The sequence below is a fragment of the Bubalus kerabau genome, chromosome 5, assembly GCF_029407905.1.
Source record: "Bubalus kerabau isolate K-KA32 ecotype Philippines breed swamp buffalo chromosome 5, PCC_UOA_SB_1v2, whole genome shotgun sequence".
NCBI lineage: Eukaryota > Metazoa > Chordata > Mammalia > Artiodactyla > Bovidae > Bubalus > Bubalus kerabau.
In genome coordinates, this window is record NC_073628.1 from 6,713,279 (window position 1) to 6,730,731 (window position 17,453).

Consider the following 17,453-nt stretch of genomic DNA (forward strand, 5'->3'; position numbering starts at 1 on the left):
CAACCTAACACACAAAACACCCTGACTCATTTGCCCACGGGCTGTGTCACACCTCACCTGCCACGGTCACTTACCGGAACGGCTGAGCGCCACCACCCTTAAGAGGAACACCCAGAGCGTTAGCAACACCCTGACACTGTGAGCCAGTCGCACCCTGCGAGACGGGACACAGACACACACGGCCCCTCCTCTGAGCCGCACCCTGACACGGACGCCCCTGGGTCTGCGAACTCAGAGATACTCCCTCAACACCCTCCCTTTCAGATTCAGAATGTGACTCCCTGACACATATAGAGACACGGAGACACGTGGTGACCTGTTCCACAAGGACTCCTCGACACACACCCACCCCTGCCAGGCTGCCACGGACACACCCAGGGCTCCGGCTCGGCTCGGACCGGCTTCCTCCTTCCTATGCTGCACAGGCGGAGAAGTGTAGATGCTCATACACACAAGTGCAGACACAGACGCGGACCCACAGGGCCGGGGCCTATCCCAGCCGCCACTCAGCCGCCCCACCCCATGGTGGACCCCAGTGGGGGTTGTGAGTTGCTGAGAAGACCCTCGTGGGGGGTGTGGTGACCCCACTGGCCAGGCAGGAGGCAGAGGCCAGCAGCACTGGGCGGGGAGGCCTGAGCTCATCAGATTCCAGCCTGAGTGATTCATGGGAAGTGCCTGGGGAAGGCGGGCCGGGGGAACGGTCCAGGGGCCTGGGGCTTGGGAGGCCCAAGTGGGCCTGGGACCAGAGGGTCTTGGGACCAGAGCAAGCCTCTAGTCTGAGATGGGGGAGGCTTTTGGCGGGGGGGGAGGTGGCCCCGGCCTGAAGGGGTGTCTGCTGGGTCTGGCTCCTGGACAGGGCTTAGGACATGGAACCGAGTCGCAGAATGAGACAAACAGTCCCTCGCCCATCCCGCCCGGGGCCTGGGCCCCTGACCCCATGCCTTCCCAGCCCCAACAGCTGGGTGTCTTTAGCAGGGGTTAGGCCAAGGGTGGCGGAGCAGGGGTGGGGTGACCTTCACGGCCATGTCGGCCCCTCGGGCCCTCAGGCAGGCAGCCCCGTGACCCCCAGAAGCCTTGAGTGGCTGGACCAGCCTGGCTCAGTCAGGGCCCATGGGGTTACAGACCCTCGCTGCCCTGCCAGGCAAGGCCTCTGCCAGAGAGAGCTGAGGATGCGCCTGTCCCAGCGCCAGGGATGTTTTCCTGCCGGAGTCCTCAGCTCCCGCTCCCCCTCGAAGCCCCCTGCCTCCCAGGCAAGGACCCAGCTCCCCCTGCAGGGTGACAGGAAGAGAGGATGGGGTTAGGGACAGGCCGCGGGTACAGGAAGTGCCTTTCTTGGAACTCAGCACCAAAATAGCCCACTCTGGGTCTCAGCGTCCCATGGGGGAGGTGTGTGTCACCAAGGAGACCCTCACCAGGGCGGGGCCTGAGCTGACCTCAGCCTGGCTCCTGCCTGCCTCTCTCCCACCCCTCCCGCCCCTTGACAGCCCTCACCAACCCCCCCCCCCACCCCCGACTTGGGCTCTGCTCCACTTTGAAGTCCTAACATAAATATCATGTCTGCTTGGGTTCCCCTTCCCGGCCTGGTCACAGCCCCCAGACCTGGCTCCCACCCCAGCCAGCCCTGGGGCTTCGAGCCAGGGGAGAGGGGGAAGGCTTAGACCACCCAGGGAAGGCGGTGAGCCAGAGACCCTGGGACAGGATGGGGGGGACTCTAGAGGGGAGACACCGAGGAGGGCCTAGAACAGAGAGACAGACCCCAGAGACCAACAAGGGGACCATCCCAGGGACAGGAGAGGAGACAGAGGGACCCCAGAGACAGGCAGGGGAGCTAGAGACCCCGACAGAGAGGCGAGAGAGAGGAGAAGAGAGGAAGACACCCTACAGTCAGAGGGAGGGAAATGGGACATGGAGGTCCCTGGGGACTTGATTGGGCAGGAAGACGGTGGATGCAGAAACGTCCCTGGAGACGGGAGGACCAACCATCCTCATTTGTGGGGCCGAGGAGGAGGCTCCAGGGGCAGGGGACTTGCCCACTGAGACCAGGCAAGTCCTCACAAAACCGGGCAGAGTGGGCCACCTGGAGGCCAGACACCACAGGGACCAGAGAGCTCACTGCCGCAGGCACCTGCCACAGATGAGGCAGCTGTGGCCAGAGAAAGGCCAGCCAGGATGCCCCTTGAGCACACGGAAGGGCCAGGGCAGGGCCGCTCGGTGGAGCCCCGCGGCCAAAGGGCCCCAGAGAGGAACAGAGCAGTCCTCTGGTGGTCCCAGGACCCCCTCCGCCACCTCCCTGCCTCGGGTACAGGCCTCCACCTGTGTGACCTGCTGCAAGCTTGGTCTCTCTCTGGAGCAGGGGGAGCACGACTGGGCTCCTCTATTTCTCATGGGGGCTCCAGGACTCGCAGCGCCCCGGCCAGATGTGGCCAGATGTTCAGGTCCAGCCTCGGCCAGGAGAAGGAATGGGGCTCCAGTTGGGCCCAGGTTGGGCCATCCCAGGGCCGCCACATGCTCTGTCCTCAGCTGTGGGCACAGGTGCAGGCCCTCGGGGACATGTGTCACCCAGCTGTACACACCCACAGCAGTGCCAGGCTCGTAAGAGTGCACGCATGCACACATGCACACACACAGTCGTGCATAAACACCAAGGTGACACCCACAAACACACTCACGGTCTCGATGGCAAAGCCACCTCCACCCGGCCTCAGCCCCCTCAAGCTGTCAGAATCCTTTACCCCCAGGGGCTAGGCCTGGAAGACACCCCTTCTTCCCGGGCCCCACCTTCTCCAAGCCTCTCTCTCTCCCACCCTGTCCGGTCGGCAGCACCCCCCTTCCTGTGGGGCTCTCCTGTCCAGAAGCACACAGGGTGTGGCACCAGCACGTGGGGCAGGGGAGGGCCCGCCGTCAACCCCGCTCCCTCCCCACTCCTGCCCTGGGACCTCTCCCACCCAGGACCAGGCGCCTCCCGCCCACCCGTTGGCCCTTCCTCCCGAAGCCTGAAGGCTAGGGTGGTTTGGGAAGAATTTAGACATGGAGGGGGTAGGGGAGGGGGACAAAAGAGGAAGGAGGAAAGGAGGTGATTCGTGCACAAAGCAATGTGCTGGCTCAGCGGCCCGTCGTGCCAAGGCTCTCCAGGACGCCTGCCCAGGGGGCGCCCCCAATCACACGCAGCCCCCCCATCCTGGCTGTTCCACTGGGCCCTCTTTGGGCCAGCCCCCTCTGCAAGCTGCCTTCGCCCCCACCCCCATGGGCCCCGCCTCCAAAACCACCGCCTGGCTTGTCCCAGGAGCTGGAAGCCAGTGCTCCTCCTGGGGCAGTGGGCTTCTGTCCCCGCATCCCTCCTGAGGTGAGCTCTCCCCATAAAGGCCAGGGTGAGAGTGGGGAACCCCAGCCTCCTGACTCCCAGCCTGAGCTACGCCTGGTATCCTGAGCTGTCCCCACACGCCAGCCAGGGAGACACAATGGCCTCAGGCCCCAGCAGAGAAAACCAGCTGGGTGGTAACAGGGAGGTAACAGCCATGCTCCCTGCCAGGGGGTGGCCCAAGCCATCTCGTCCTCCTGGGCTACACTCCTCGAAACCCCCAGAGTCACATTCTGACCGTGCCACCCATCATGGTGGCAGCTAATCATAAGTGAGCGATTCTGACACTACCTATACCCAGCCAGGCATCTCAACGTTTTCTCATCCACATACCCTCCTACTTAGCCATCTGTCTATCCATCCACTTGCTCATTCCTCAATCCTTCTATCTATCCATCTGTCCATCCATCCATCCATCGATCCATTCTCCTGTCTAAACCACGCTTCCATCTATCCATCCATATCCTCACCTACCCATCCTCTGAAGCAGTCATCACACCAGCATCTTCTCTGGGCTCTTGGTGAACCAAGATGAGTCAGGCTGAACAGGACTGGCCGGAAGACCACAACAAGCCCCTCTCTACCCCTCACCCAGATCCACGATGCTTGCCCACCACATTCCCCATCCCGATTAGGGTGGGAAATTCTTGGGTGGCTCCCACCTTACCTCTCCTCACCTGGCCAGGGGCACAGGTGAGTGCTAGATGCCCACCCAAACTGGGCGCCCTGGTGTCTCTCCAAGTCTCATGCTCTACCTATCAAACCCTTAGTCTGCTGGCAGTCAAGGGTGGCCCCCTGCCCCCACCACCACCAGCCACCCTGGCTCAGGCTTCCCTCCACTTGCCCAGCTGGGCCATCTGGAATTTGGCCCTTGACCCTCCTCCTCCTGGGTCCCTCGCCTGCTCCCCAGTGCCTCACCCCCACTGAGGCTGTAGTCCTGACCTCGGATCTGACCCACCCACTCGCCAGACGGCCTGCAGCCTCCCCTCAGACGCCCCGGCACTGGCCATTGCCTGAATCATGACTGGGCCCGCCACACCCTTGGACCAGGCTCCGGCCCGCCCCTGAGGAGCCTCCAGAGGCTGCCTCCCCCAGCCTGCCCCGCCTGCTGCCCGGCTCTCCAGCCAGCTCCCTCCCGCCTCCCAGACTATTGCAACAACCTCCTAACTGGTCCCTGGCCTCCGGCCCCCCCTCCATCCACCGCACACCAGCCACAGGGATTTCTCATCATCCCGCCTCTGCCCTGTGCCCCTATGATGGAGACCAGCCTTCCAGGAGCAGCTCCACCACCTCCCAGGCCAGGCCTCTACCCCCTTTCTCTCTCCACTCTCCGTTGTCCCTCTCATCCTAACCCCTCTCCAGACCCAGCAGGGTCCTTCATATTCTCCAAACTCATCAGGAGCTCTCCCAGCTAAGTAACTTTGTTTAGGCTCTGCCTTCTTCCCATCATGCCTGCCTTCCATCCTCCCTTCTTGACATCACACCCATCTCTTAGACCACTCCAATGACTCTTCAGGGTGCTGCAGCAAAAAGGGAACTAGAAGAAGGGTCTAATGCCTTGGTTCTAGTCCCAGCCACCCCTGTCACCGACTCGCTCTGAGACTCCCTGGGCCTCCTATGCAAAAAAAAAAAAAACTTGTTGATTTCCAGGAATCTCTCGGGTTTAGGATGGATGACTTCTGGGGGAGGCTGGTGAATGTGGAGAGCAGGTGGGCTTTGGCTACAGGTAGAATCCACCATCCCCACTGTGTTGCCCTGAGCCAGGTTCTTCACTTGGCTGAGTCTCATCTCCACATTCCTTCCTTCCTTCCTTCTTTTTTTTAAACGTCTTTGGTTTATTTGGCTGCATGCAGCATGTGGGATCTTAATTCCCTGACCAGGGATCAAACCCAGGCCCACAACAGTGAAAGCATGGAGTTCTAACCACTGGACTACCAGGGAATTCCCCTTTCATTCATTCGTTCATTCAGCAAAGCCCACTGAGTGGGATCTGTGGGACAGGAGCTTTCCTGGCTTGGGAAATACAAGAAACAACACAATGACCCTACAGGAATGGAGCTTCCGGTCTCCTGAGCAAGGGTTCTCTACCTGGGGCAATGCTGCCCCCAGGGGACGTGACATTTGGTGATGACTGGAGTCCTTTGATTGTTCCACCTGGAAGAATGCTACTGGCATCTAGAGAGAAGCCAAGGATGCTGCTAAACACCTTACAATGCACAGAACAGTCTCCACAAGGTATCACTACCCAGCCCTGAGTCTCAATCATGCCGAGGCCAAAAAACTCCGGCTACTGGGGAATTCAGAAAGTGAAAAAAGTGAAACTATTGGTCGCTCAGCTGTGTCCAAGTCTTTGTGACTTTATGGACTATAGCCGGCCAGATTCCTCGGTCTGTGGGATTTCCCAGGCAAGAATATTGGAGTGGGTAGCCATTCCCTTCTCCAGGGGATCTTCCCGACCCAGGGATCAAAGCCAAGTTGCCTGCATTGCAGGCAGATTCTTTACCATCTGAGCCATCAGGCCAAAAAGCAAACCTATACTATGTCAAATAATGGTAAGTGCAAAGGAGAAAAATGGAACAAGACCAAGGTATGGTGGGGCCAGGGGAATGTGGGATGATGATACTTGAGCTGAGACCTGAAGAAAGTAAAGAAGCAGAGACTTCATCTCTTGCAGGAAGAGTGTTCTAGGCAGAAAAACAGTCAGTGCAAAGGCCCTGAGGTAGACACGTGGCCTGGTGAGCTTAAGGGACAGCCACAGGCCAGAGCGGCTGGCGCAGCAGGAATGAGGGGAAGGAAGACGGGTGAGAGAGGGAGTTTGCAGGGAGATCACAAGGGCCTGGGGGCCATATTTAGTGAGGACTTTGGCCTTCCTTCTGAGTGAGATGGGGGCCATGACAGTTCTGAGCAGGAGAGTGATTGGATCTGACTTGGGTTTTAAAAAGATCTCCCTGACAGGAGGGAGAAGGCAAGAAAGGGACCAGAGGAGAGGCTGTTGCAAGAATCTAGATGGACAAGTGTAGCGGCTTGGGCCAGACATGGGTGGCAGAGGAAGTGGTGAGAAGCAATCAGATTCTGGATCTACTTTGAAGGTGAAGCCAACAGGATTGCTGAGAGATTGCACGTGGGGTGTGGGAGAAAGGAGTCAAGGATGATCTCAAGACTTTGGGCCTGAGCCAATGGAAGGATGAACGGCCCCATATTGACTTTCCTCCCCTGAGAAAGGGGATGAATCTCTATACTTCACAGATGGAAACCTTGAAAGAACCACCTTCCTGGCATTGGGCAAGCCCTTCTGAAGCCTTGGCTCTCCAAGCGACTGGCCGCATCTGCAGGGCCAGCCCTGCCACTGCAAGAAGGTTAGCAAGGGGCTCCTCCTCCCCCCCACCCAGATTTGCTCAGAAGACTAAGGAACATTTGTCTCGTGCTTTGCAGCTGACAAAGCACATTTGCGCACAGTGATACAATAGCCCTGCTGAGCTGAAGGGCCCTGGCACGTTCCCCTCATTTTGTAGGTAATGAAAATGAGGACCCAGAGAAGGTCAGCCACTTCCTGCCATCACATAGCAGGTCAGGGGCAGAGTGGGAAGCCGAGCCGGTCCGGGGGCAGCACACGGAGGGGCAGAACTTCTTCTCGGTGTCTCCAGCCTGGGCTCAAATTCCTGCTAGGAGCGCAGTGGGTGTGCAGGGGTTAATCTGGCAAACGGCTCCGGGGGGACCATCCTGCATGATGGTGCTCAGCACACAGGCCTCTAGAGGCTTCCAGGAGGGGCGGGAAGAGGACCCCAGCCAGGCCTACAGAGCAGGCCCTGGGGGCAGGGAGGGAGCCACACATGTGATGCCTGTGTCACACACATGTGTGCATCACTGTGTGCCCCGTGCCCATACACAGCCTCTCCCAGTTGGTCCCAGCCAGCCCTGCTCACCCTGCCTGGCCCCCTCCCCCACGCACCCAGCCCTCCTGCAGCAGGAGCCCAAGCGAAGCATTTCCTGTTTAGGGGCCGCCTCCGCCCCCTCTAAGCCCAGGTTCCCAGGGCCCCAGGCTGAGCAGAGGTGAAGGGAGGGCAGCCCCCTGCCCCTCCTCCTTCCCCCCAGCCCCCACCCCGCGTCCAGCTGGAGCCAGGAGGCTTGGGGGCAGAGGTAGCCTCAGGAGCCCTGTAGAGAAATGAGGCCGGAGGATGCCGGCGCCTGGGTGATCCAGGTGGTTCCCACACCCCGGGGCTGCACGCGACCCTGAGGGACTTTGTGTCTTAGGGCCGGTAGATGCCACCTCCCTTTCGCAGGGACACCTAAAGCGGTCAGCGTGTCAGAGCGGAGGCCGATCTGAGATGGAGAGACAGGGTCTGAGAGAGAGCGCACACACGTGTGTGATGAGAGGGCCTGAGTCAGAGCGTGTTTCCACCCACAGGACGGGAGGCTGTTCACGGGTGTGATGAGATCGGTGTGTCCCCAGTCGGGTCTCCGTCAGTATCTGGGAACGACCTCACCCAACCGCCAAGAGCCCCAGACGGCGCAGGACGTTTCTGGGGGTCCTCCCGCCTCCTACCCGGACTCCCCAGCCCGTTAGCTGAGCCTCCTCCCCTCCCCCGCCCCCACCCTCAGCACCCCACCCCACTCCTGCCCCCCGCCCGACGGCTTCCTGCTCTGGCGGCCCCGGGGGAGCGGGAGCAGGGAGCTGGCAGCGGCCCCAGCCCCACTCCTTACAAGGCCCGAGCCCGGCCCGGGCCCGCCCCCGGCCCGCCCACCAGAGGCCCCAGTCCCTCCCCCTGTCAAGAGCCGCCGCCGGCCGGGCCCGGGCCAGTCGGGGGGCGTCGCGATGCTGCTGCGCCTGCTGCTGGCCTGGGCGGCCGCGGTGCCCACACTGGGCCAGGCCCCCTGGGCCACCGAGCCCCGCGCTGCCTGCGCCCCGGGCAGCTGTTACGCGCTCTTCCCGCGGCGCCGCACCTTCCTGGAGGCTTGGCGGGCTTGCCGCGAACTGGGGGGCGACCTGGCCACACCGCGGACCCTCGAGGAGGCCCGGCGTGTGGACAGCCTGGTGGGCTCCGGGCCGGCCAGCCGGCTGCTGTGGATCGGGCTGCAGCGGCAGGCCCGGCAATGCCAACCCCAGCGTCCGCTGCGCGGCTTCACGTGGACCACAGGGGACCAGGACACCGCCTTCACCAACTGGGCCCAGCCTGCCACAGGCGGGCCCTGCCCGGCCCAGCGCTGCGCCGCCCTGGAGGCAAGTGGCGAGCATCGCTGGCTCGAGGGCTCTTGCACGCTGGCCGTCGATGGTTACCTGTGCCAGTTCGGCTTCGAGGGCTCCTGCCCCGCGCTGCCCGAGGAGGTGGGCCAGGCTGGCCCAGCCATCTACACCACGCCCTTCCACCTGGTCTCCGAGGAGTTTGAGTGGCTGCCCTTTGGCTCTGTGGCTGCCGTGCCGTGCCAGGCTGGCAGAAAAGCCTCTCTGCTCTGCGTGAAGCAGCCTGAGGGTGGCGTGGGCTGGTCGCGGACGGGCCCCTTGTGCCCCGGTATCGGCTGTGGCCCCGACAATGGGGGCTGTGAACACGAGTGCGTCGAGGCGGCGGACGGTCGGGTGTCCTGTCGCTGCAGCGAGGGCTTCCGGCTGGCAGCAGACGGGCGCAGCTGCGAGGACCCATGCGCCCATGCCCCGTGTGAGCAGCAGTGTGAGCCTGGGGGGCCGCAGGGCTTCAGCTGCCACTGTCGCCTGGGTTTCCGGCCCGCTGAGGATGAGCCGCACCGCTGCGTGGACACGGATGAGTGCCAGATTGCCGGCGTGTGCCAGCAGATGTGTGTCAACTATGTTGGTGGCTTCGAGTGCTACTGCAGCGAGGGCCACGAGCTAGAGGCTGATGGCATCAGCTGCAGCCCCGCCGGGGCCATGGGTGCCCAGGCGTCCCAGGACCTCGAGGACGGGTTGCTGGATGAAGGGGAGGAGGAAGAGGACGAAGAGGAAGCCTGGGAGGCCTTCGATGGTGGCTGGACAGAGATGCCTGGGATCCCATGGATGGAGGCCACACAGTCATCCGACTTTGACCTGGCCTATAGACCTAGCTTCCCAGAGGACGGGGAGCCAGGGATGCCCTACCTGTACCCCACCTGGCCACCCCCACTTAGTGCCCCTGAGGTCCCCCACCACTCCTCAGTGCTCTCTGTCACCCGCCCTGTGGTGGTCTCGGCCACGCGCCCCCCACTGCCTTCTGCCCACCAACCCGCTATTATCTCTGCCACACGCCCACCCCTGGCCCCGGCCCCCCAGCCCCCCGTGATCCCTGCCATACACCCAGCTTTGCCCTCTGACCACCAGTTCCCCATGATCTCAGCCAACTATCCAGACCTGCCTTCTGCCCACCGACCCCTCATTATCTCTGCCACACAGCCAGGACCGACCCCTGCCCACCAGCCCCCAGTGGCCTCAGCCAAATATCCCAAGCTCTTCCCCGCTCACCAGTCCCCCATGTTCCCAGATACCCAGGGCGTTGATACCCAGAACACCACGCCTTTGCCTCAAATCCCAGCTAACCACACCCCTCTGGTCACCACCTCCAGTCCCCCTCAACCTCCTGTGACCCGAGATGTCCCGATCCTCAAAGCCCAGGCTGGCCACCATCCCATTACTTCTCCCGTCCAGCCTTCTCGGAACACTGCTTTCAGGTCCCCTGTGCCCCCTGCCCATCAAGATGTCCCTGTGCCTGCTGCCTCCCAAGCCCCAGCCTTCCACACTCCTCTGCCCCCTCGGAGCTCCACTAGCCAGACCTCTCTCGCCAGCACTCCACACCCCGACTCCAAAGCCCCACAAGTCCCAAGGGAAGGTACTCTTGACCCCAGTCTGGCTCCGTGGCTGTCCTCGGCAGTCACCACATCAGCTCCTCCAGCCCTGGGGGAGGCCAGTCCAGCTGGCCGAAGCCGGAGGGATGACCGGTGGCTCCTGGTGGCACTCCTTGTGCCAACATGCGTCTTCTTGGTGGTCCTACTTGCACTGGGCATTGTGTACTGTACCCGCTGTGGCCCCCACGCGCCCAACAAGCGCGTGACCGACTGCTATCGCTGGGTCACCCACGCTGGGAGCAAGGGCCCGACGGAACCCGCGCCCCACCGGGGCAGCCTCACAGGGGTGCAGACCTGCAGAACCAGCGTGTGATGGGGTGCAGCCCCCCCCATGGGGTGAAGGGGAAGGGGCATGCATTGGACTTATGGCCCAGGCTGCACCAGGGACCCATGGGGGCTGCCCAGCTGGACAGAAGGCTTCCTGCTCCCCCGGGCCCAGCCAGGCTCCTCTCTCAGTCAGCTACTAGACTTGACTCTTGGGAACTCTGTTTTCTTGGCCCAGCACTCATGGTGGAGGAGATGCCAAGGCCCCCAGGACCTCAGGGGGTGGGTGCTGGGGACTTCTCCAATAAATGGGGTGCCAACCTCACCCAAAGCTTCTAATCCCCATTGGTGCCTGAGGGGAGGGTCTGGGAGGACTCAGAAAAAAAGGAAGGCATCTTCCTTCAGCTTGTTTGGGCCCCCAAGGAAATAAGGTAAGACTCCTTAAGGGAGAGTATGTTTTAGAGATTCTCAGGGAAACAGGAACTCAGGGAGGGCAGAACCTTGCCTAAGGTCACACAGCAAGCCTAGGAGTGGGAAGTTTGGCATGAAGAGAATTTCATGTTTGTTCCTTTTTTAACCAAAACTCTTAGAAGGTGGGACTGAGTCTGAAATGAGGGCTTCTGCTGACCTGGAGCCAAACTGGGGCTTAGGGGTCAAAGGTAAGCTCTAGGCCTGGTGATTCCGGGGAGTGCAGGGGGCCCAGAGGGTGAACTTCTCCTGACTTTCTGCTGGTACTTTTCTTCCTCTCCCTGAAGGCTGCAGAAGTTGGTGACTGGGGCTCAGATGGTTTGAGTCAAGGGTATTGTCACCCCTTTGGGTTGTAGGTGCTCCGGAGGCACTCCTCAGGGAGAGCCTAGAAGGCAGGGCTGAAGAGAGCAAGGAACCCGGGAGAGATATCCCATACCCAGCTCCCTGGGCAGCCTCTAAGCAAGGCCTCTGTCGCTTGAGCCGCACGGAGCCCTTCTGTGTTCATGGTGCTGGGTCAGGGAGACCCCAGACTGAGAAAGGTTCGGGCTGCTCCAAGCTGAGCTGTCCCGTGAACGGGAGGAGGGGATGGTAAAAAAAAAAAACCCCAAAATCATCACAGCCTGTGGGGACCCAGCAACCGCCCTCATCCTGGGCTCATTGCCTTGGGGACTGCGAGAGGCGGGACCTGGGAGGGGGAGGCGCCAGTTCCCACCAACTCTGTAATTTTTCAGTTGCAGCTTCTAAGGGACCTCTAATTAGGACGGAAGAGAACCACCACGACCACCCACCCGGGCAGGCGAGGAGGGGTGGTCCAGAGCTCTCTTCCCTACGCAGTGCCCTTTGCTACCCTCTGACCCCCGGGGGCTGAGCCTGGGCTGGAAGGTTCAGCTGGGCCCCACAGGACCCGGAGAGGAGAGATGGGAGTTGGGATGAATAGGGGCGCGGGGTGGGGGGCGGTGCGGAGGGGGCGGAGGGAACGCTGCGCACCGCCCCCCGCCCTCCGCTCTCACGTTCCTCTTAACTCAAACCAGACGCCCCCACCAGATCCCGCCCAAGCTTTTAAGGTCGGAGGTGCAGCCAGAGAGGTTCACTGGATAGGAGTAGGGGGTCGAGGGGTGTTCCAAAGAGTTAGATCGGAGGAGAAGGTAGGGGGCACGGCCTGTGGGGGTGGCAAAGCCCGCCAGGATGTGAAGGACTGGAATTCCCTCCTGTGACCCTGGGCAGACGATCCAGAGCGCCTCGAGGACAGGAAGGAGTTAAAAGCACTGCTGTCAGAGGGCGGGGATGGGAGTGGGGCAGGGGGCCCAGAGCCGGCTTTTTGTCATCCTGTAATGAGCACCAGATGCGGAGCTGCGTGCGGGCCTAAACAGACGGCCTCCCAGGGCAGAGCCCCCACTAGCGCTGCATTGGGGCTCCGCCTAGACCCGGAGCTGCACTCAGGCTCCTCCCACTGGCTCCGGCCCCGCCTCCTCCAGGCGCGCCCGGAGACTGAGCTATCAGCCGGGTCTCTCGGAGCTTCGAGCCACGCCCACCCACGGCCGGCTAGCGTCCCCTCGGGAACTCTCCGGAGGTCACGCCCACCAAAGCCGCAAGCCTCGCCCCCTGCCAGCTCAGAGAGTCTTCCGAATGGTTGCCCCGCCCCTCCGCTCTTCAGCTCCGCCCAGGCCGAGGCGGTACTAGGTCCCGCCCACCTGGGCCGTAAGCCCCGCCTCCTAAGTGCGGCTTGCACTGGGAGACTGGCAATTATTATTATTATTTTTTTAATTTTTGAGACTGGCAATTATTAGTTCTCGCTTCAAGGTGCTCTGAACTCCGTCCAGAGTTAACACATTTTCTTCACGCAGCTCCCCCCTTTGCTGAGCTGGAGACTAGGTCCACGAGTGCAGGGAGTCCCGCAGAGACACTAACTCTGTCCGGGGGAGAGATGAAAACTCCGCCCTCCACGAATTTACTTGTTCCCTTCCTCTTCTGGCTACGCCCCAACCCCATTACAAGCCACGCCCCCTCCCCGAGTCTGAGATGGATGGCAGATAGTGAGTGAAGTCACTCAGTCGTGTCCAACTCTTTCTGACCCCATTGACTGTAGCCTACCAGGGTCCTCAGTCCATGGAATTTTCCAGGCAAGAGTACTGGAGTGGGTTGCCATTTCCCTCTCCAGGTGATCTTCCCAACCCAAGGATCGAACCCGGCTCTCCCTCATTGCAGGCAGACACTTTACCGCCTGAGCCACCAGGGAAGGCTCCCCGAGTACCCCCACCCCCCCCCCCAAATCGCAGAGGCGGGGCCCCAAGCCGGCCTCCCCAGGGGAAGAGCTCCGCCCACATCTGGCTAACACACCTTCCCTTCACACTGAGATAATGGCCCACGTCTAAAAAGGCCCAGGTCCCTCCCGCTAAAAATGCCCAGGAGTCCCGCCCACCTAGAGAGCGCTCCTCTCTCGGGCCTTGAACACGAGCTTCAACCATGCAGAGAATGGAACCCAACCTCTCCGCTCGGGTTCCGCCTCTCGTTAATTACAGCCCCGCCCACCGTCAGGCCCCGCCTTCTCGGGACCGAAGTCTTGGCCGCTCCGGACCCGGGACTCTCCGAGGTCGCTCACTGCCTGTGGGTGTGATCAAGGCCAGGATGCCGTTGGAGCCGGCCCTGGTGCTCTCTCCTTCCCTGCCCCCGGTTTCCAGTCGTCAAGATCGCGGGTTCTCTGGAGTGCGCTCGGAGTCAGTTGTCAGGAGTCCCGCGGACGGCGTCCAGAAGTGGGCCTTTGGCGCCACCTGTCTTCGGCGCTTGCAGCCACCAGGAAAGCACAGCGCTGCTCAATGAACAGTTGCTTCACTGGTTAAATGTTTGTGTAACTCTAATATCTGCCGACTCCCCCCAGCAGAACAGCAGATCAGTTCTCATCGTATTTGGAAGACACCGAGAGGGCTTCACCCTGGCCCTCAAGCTGAGTGGTCTCTGTGTCTTTACAGCAGCTTACTGTCCTTCCTCTTGAATCCTGTTTCCCAGGGACGAAAGCACAACCTCTCACCTGGGGGCCAAGAACTGTTAGGGCTAGGTCCCTCCTCCTCACTAGCTTGCAAGTGTCTATCCACACCTTTCTTGGGAGGAGGTGTGTATGGCGGGAGGGAGTGGGTTTGGGATCTGAGAATCACAGTTTTTGGAGTAGGATTGAACTCAAGGACGTCCTCTTTATCAGTGCTCATCTCTACATTTGAAAATATTAGTCTGCTGACTCCCACACTAGTTGGGGACTCCAGGAAGCCGGGAGATTCGAGTTCAGTGCTAGGAACTCAGTAAAATATTATTCAAACAATATTGGGACAGACCAGGGAACTAAAGTTGAGGGAAATGAAAGTAACACCTACTGAGCACAGCTAGGTGCCAGCACCCCCTGCTTCAGAGCCACCCCGGACAAACTCGGGGCTCAGGTGTGGGGTGGCTTCCAGGGGAGATTCGAGTCCTGGTGTCCTGGCCTCTTCCAATGCACGTGGGGCTTGGTGCCAAATAATAGTGAAAACAATAGTAGATGCCTGCAGCACTTATTGTATGCCTAGTCAATTCTAAGGGATTTGCATTTAAGAATCATTTAAGGGCCATAACGTTAAAAATATTTAAGAACAACCGTAACAATCCCAAAGAATTGCTAGTTTTGCCACAGTTTATGGATGAAGAAGCTGAAAGCACTTGCCTGAGTACCTGTGTTAAGCCCTGCCCGATTTGACTGAGTTAGTAAGTGGAGGTTTGAATCCGATTCTGTGATTTCACCCCTAGAGCAGAGCCAGTGAATAGTGACAGCCATTTCTGTGGTCTGGAAATGCCTGCCTCCCAAGGAACTTGCTTTTGGGGGTAAGGCTGCAAGATGTGGGGTCCCAGGCTGATCATGCTGTGATTGGGTGTGGGGGGCGAGTGAAGCCTCCCTCACAGTCAGTTGTGTTTTTGATGAATGATAATGCTAACCGATGCATTGCTTGTGACCTGGTAGGATCCAGACAAGGGGCCCAGAACAGGTGCAGCTTTAGGGTCTCTGAGATTGGCCATGACTTTAGCGTGGTTTTGTTTGAGTTTGGGAATTTCTCTCCAGAAGACAAATTAGACAAATTAGCAAATTACCAGGCACCCTGCACCAGAGAGACTTGCTTCCATTCCAGCTCTACTGCTTGAGGGTTGCAGACTTTAGGCAGATTCCCTAACCAGTCCTCATTTGAAAAATGGGCATACTATAATACCCATGTAGGACAAGGAGTTCGTCAAGGCTGTATATTGTCACCCTGTTTATTTAACTTATATGCAGAGTACATCATGAGAAACGCTGGACTGGAAGAAACACAAACTGGAATCAAGATTGCCGGGAGAAATACCAATAACCTCAGATATGCAGATGACACCACCCTTATGGCAGAAAGTGAAGAGGAACTCAAAAGTCTCTTGATGAAAGTGAAAGTGGAGAGTGAAAAAGTTGGCTTTAAGCTCAACATTCAGAAAACTAAGATCATGGCATCTGGTCCCACCACTTCATGGGAAATAGATGGGGAAACAGTGGAAACAGTATCAGACTTTATTTTTCTGGGCTCCAAAATCACTACAGATGGTGAGTGCAGCCATGAAATTAAAAGACGCTTACTCCTTGGAAGGAAAGTTATGACCAACCTAGATAGCATATTCAAAAGCAGAGACATTACTTTGGCAACAAAAGTCCGTCTAGTCAAGGCTATGGTTTTTCCTGTGGTCATGTATGGATGTGAGAGTTGGACTGTGAAGAAGGCTGAGCGCTGAAGAATTGATGCTTTTTAACTGTGGCGTTGGAGAAGACTCTTGAGAGTCCCTTGGACTGCAAGGAGATCCAATCAGTTCATTCTAAAGGAGATCAGCCCTGGGATTTCTTTGGAAGGAATGATGCTAAAGCTGAAACTCCAGTACTTTGGCCGCCTCATGCGAAGAGTTGACTCATTGGAAAAGACTCTGATGCTGGGAGGGATTGAGGGCAGGAGGAGAAGGGGACAACAGAGGATGAGATGGCTGGATGGCATCACTGACTCAATGGATGTGAGTCTGAGTGAACTTGGGGAGTTGGTGATGGACAGGGAGGCCTGGTGTGCTGCGATTCATGGGGTCGCAAAGAGTCGGACATGACTGAGCGACTGATCTGATCTGATAATACCCATGAGAGCCACAATAATCTGCTGGAGAAAACAAAGAACTCTACCAGGAGAGACAGGTCTCTTTCTGGAAGCTGGTGAGGACCTTCAAGGTGGCTGCATGAACCTCCTACAGGAAGTGCTATCTGTTTTAGCTGGCAGAATCCAGAAACTGATTGTGAGAGAGCTGAATCCCCAGAAACTGACATCTCACGCCCACCAAGTCCCTACAGTAAAGGTTCCCAAACATTGTCAGTTTACCATGTCCTGAGTGTCTCACTTGATTTTTTCATGGTGTCCCTCGGTCACCCAATAGTTCCATTTAGTAAATAGATATAAACAATGTAAGAAATGCTTGTGTTTTAATACTTCAGTAGTCATTTGAGAAAATAATATAGAGATATCGGAAGATACAAAAATATTTTATTCTTAAATGACCACAGTCGCTAGCCGGTGGGGTGTGTGCGCCACTTCTCAAAACTTGGAATCCGACTGGACATCGTCACCTTCATTTCCTGTTCGGCATTGACTTTCACTGCAGTATTTGCTTTTTATCATGGCAGCTGCCAAAAATCCAGCTGTGCAAAGAGATTATGTCATTGAAAGGAATGTAGTGCAATCCGATGTTGAAACTGCGAACGGCCTCAAGCTAGCAGCTTGCCAGTTGTTTGACAGATGTCCAGTGTCTCTGTCTTTCCCTCTAAGTTCTATCTTTCATGGCACCCCATGAGTTTGCTGAAGTGCATGGGCCCTACATCAAAGAAGGGATCTTGTTAGATGTCAGAATTCTGACTGAGGATGCATACAAGGATGGGGAAGAAGGTGTGTGAGGTTGGGGGTGCCTGTAACCCTCCCCCTCCCCCTCGCTCTACTCTGTTGCCAGGTTGGTCCCATGGTAGCTAAGGAGAAGATGGAAAATAAAAACAAAATGGGTGTGGGTGGTGGGCAGAATCAAGTTAGGAAGATATATCACACCCAAGAGGAATGACAGGAGCCTATGGAGGAGGGGCAGACCTGGCTTTGGGGGATGAACTCTTAAAACCAGGCAGCCAAAAAGTAAAGGTCTAGCTCTTGACTCATGCATGGTCTCAGAGGGTGTTATGTGAAGCTGGGTTTTCTTGCTCTAATGCAGGCATCCGACAGAAGCTTTGTCAGAGGACTCACAGAAGCCCCGACTAAGCACTGGCCCCATGCTGGGAAGAGTCGGGCTTCCTTGAACAATACAGAGGAAAAAATTCCAAGGCTTCGGAGAACAGAATTGTAGTATCAGTCTATGCCACTTGTGAGCTGCCTACCCCACAGACTGAGGTGTCACCAGGTCCCAGAGATTCTCCACTCTCAGTGGTCACTGAAAATAGGCTGATTAAAAAAGCTCCCAGAAAAAAAAGAGGGCTTCCCTGGTGGTT

At 58.5% G+C, this 17,453-nt stretch overlaps 1 protein-coding gene across 1 annotated transcript; it reads left to right on the forward strand.

The window, feature by feature from the left end:
• Positions 1-8,168: 8,168 nt before the first annotated feature.
• CD248 (CD248 molecule) lies at positions 8,169-10,898 on the forward strand. Its single transcript, XM_055583321.1, has one exon. The coding sequence runs from the start codon at positions 8,172-8,174 to the stop codon at positions 10,494-10,496; it is 2,325 nt and encodes a 774-aa protein (XP_055439296.1). The 5' UTR covers positions 8,169-8,171; the 3' UTR covers positions 10,497-10,898.
• The last annotated feature ends 6,555 nt before the right edge of the window (positions 10,899-17,453 follow it).

Excerpts from the sequence above, each read along its gene's own strand:
- CD248 (XM_055583321.1), top strand. The coding sequence starts at position 8,172 with ATGCTGCTGCGCCTGCTGCTGGCCTGGGCGGCCGCGGTGCCCACACTG.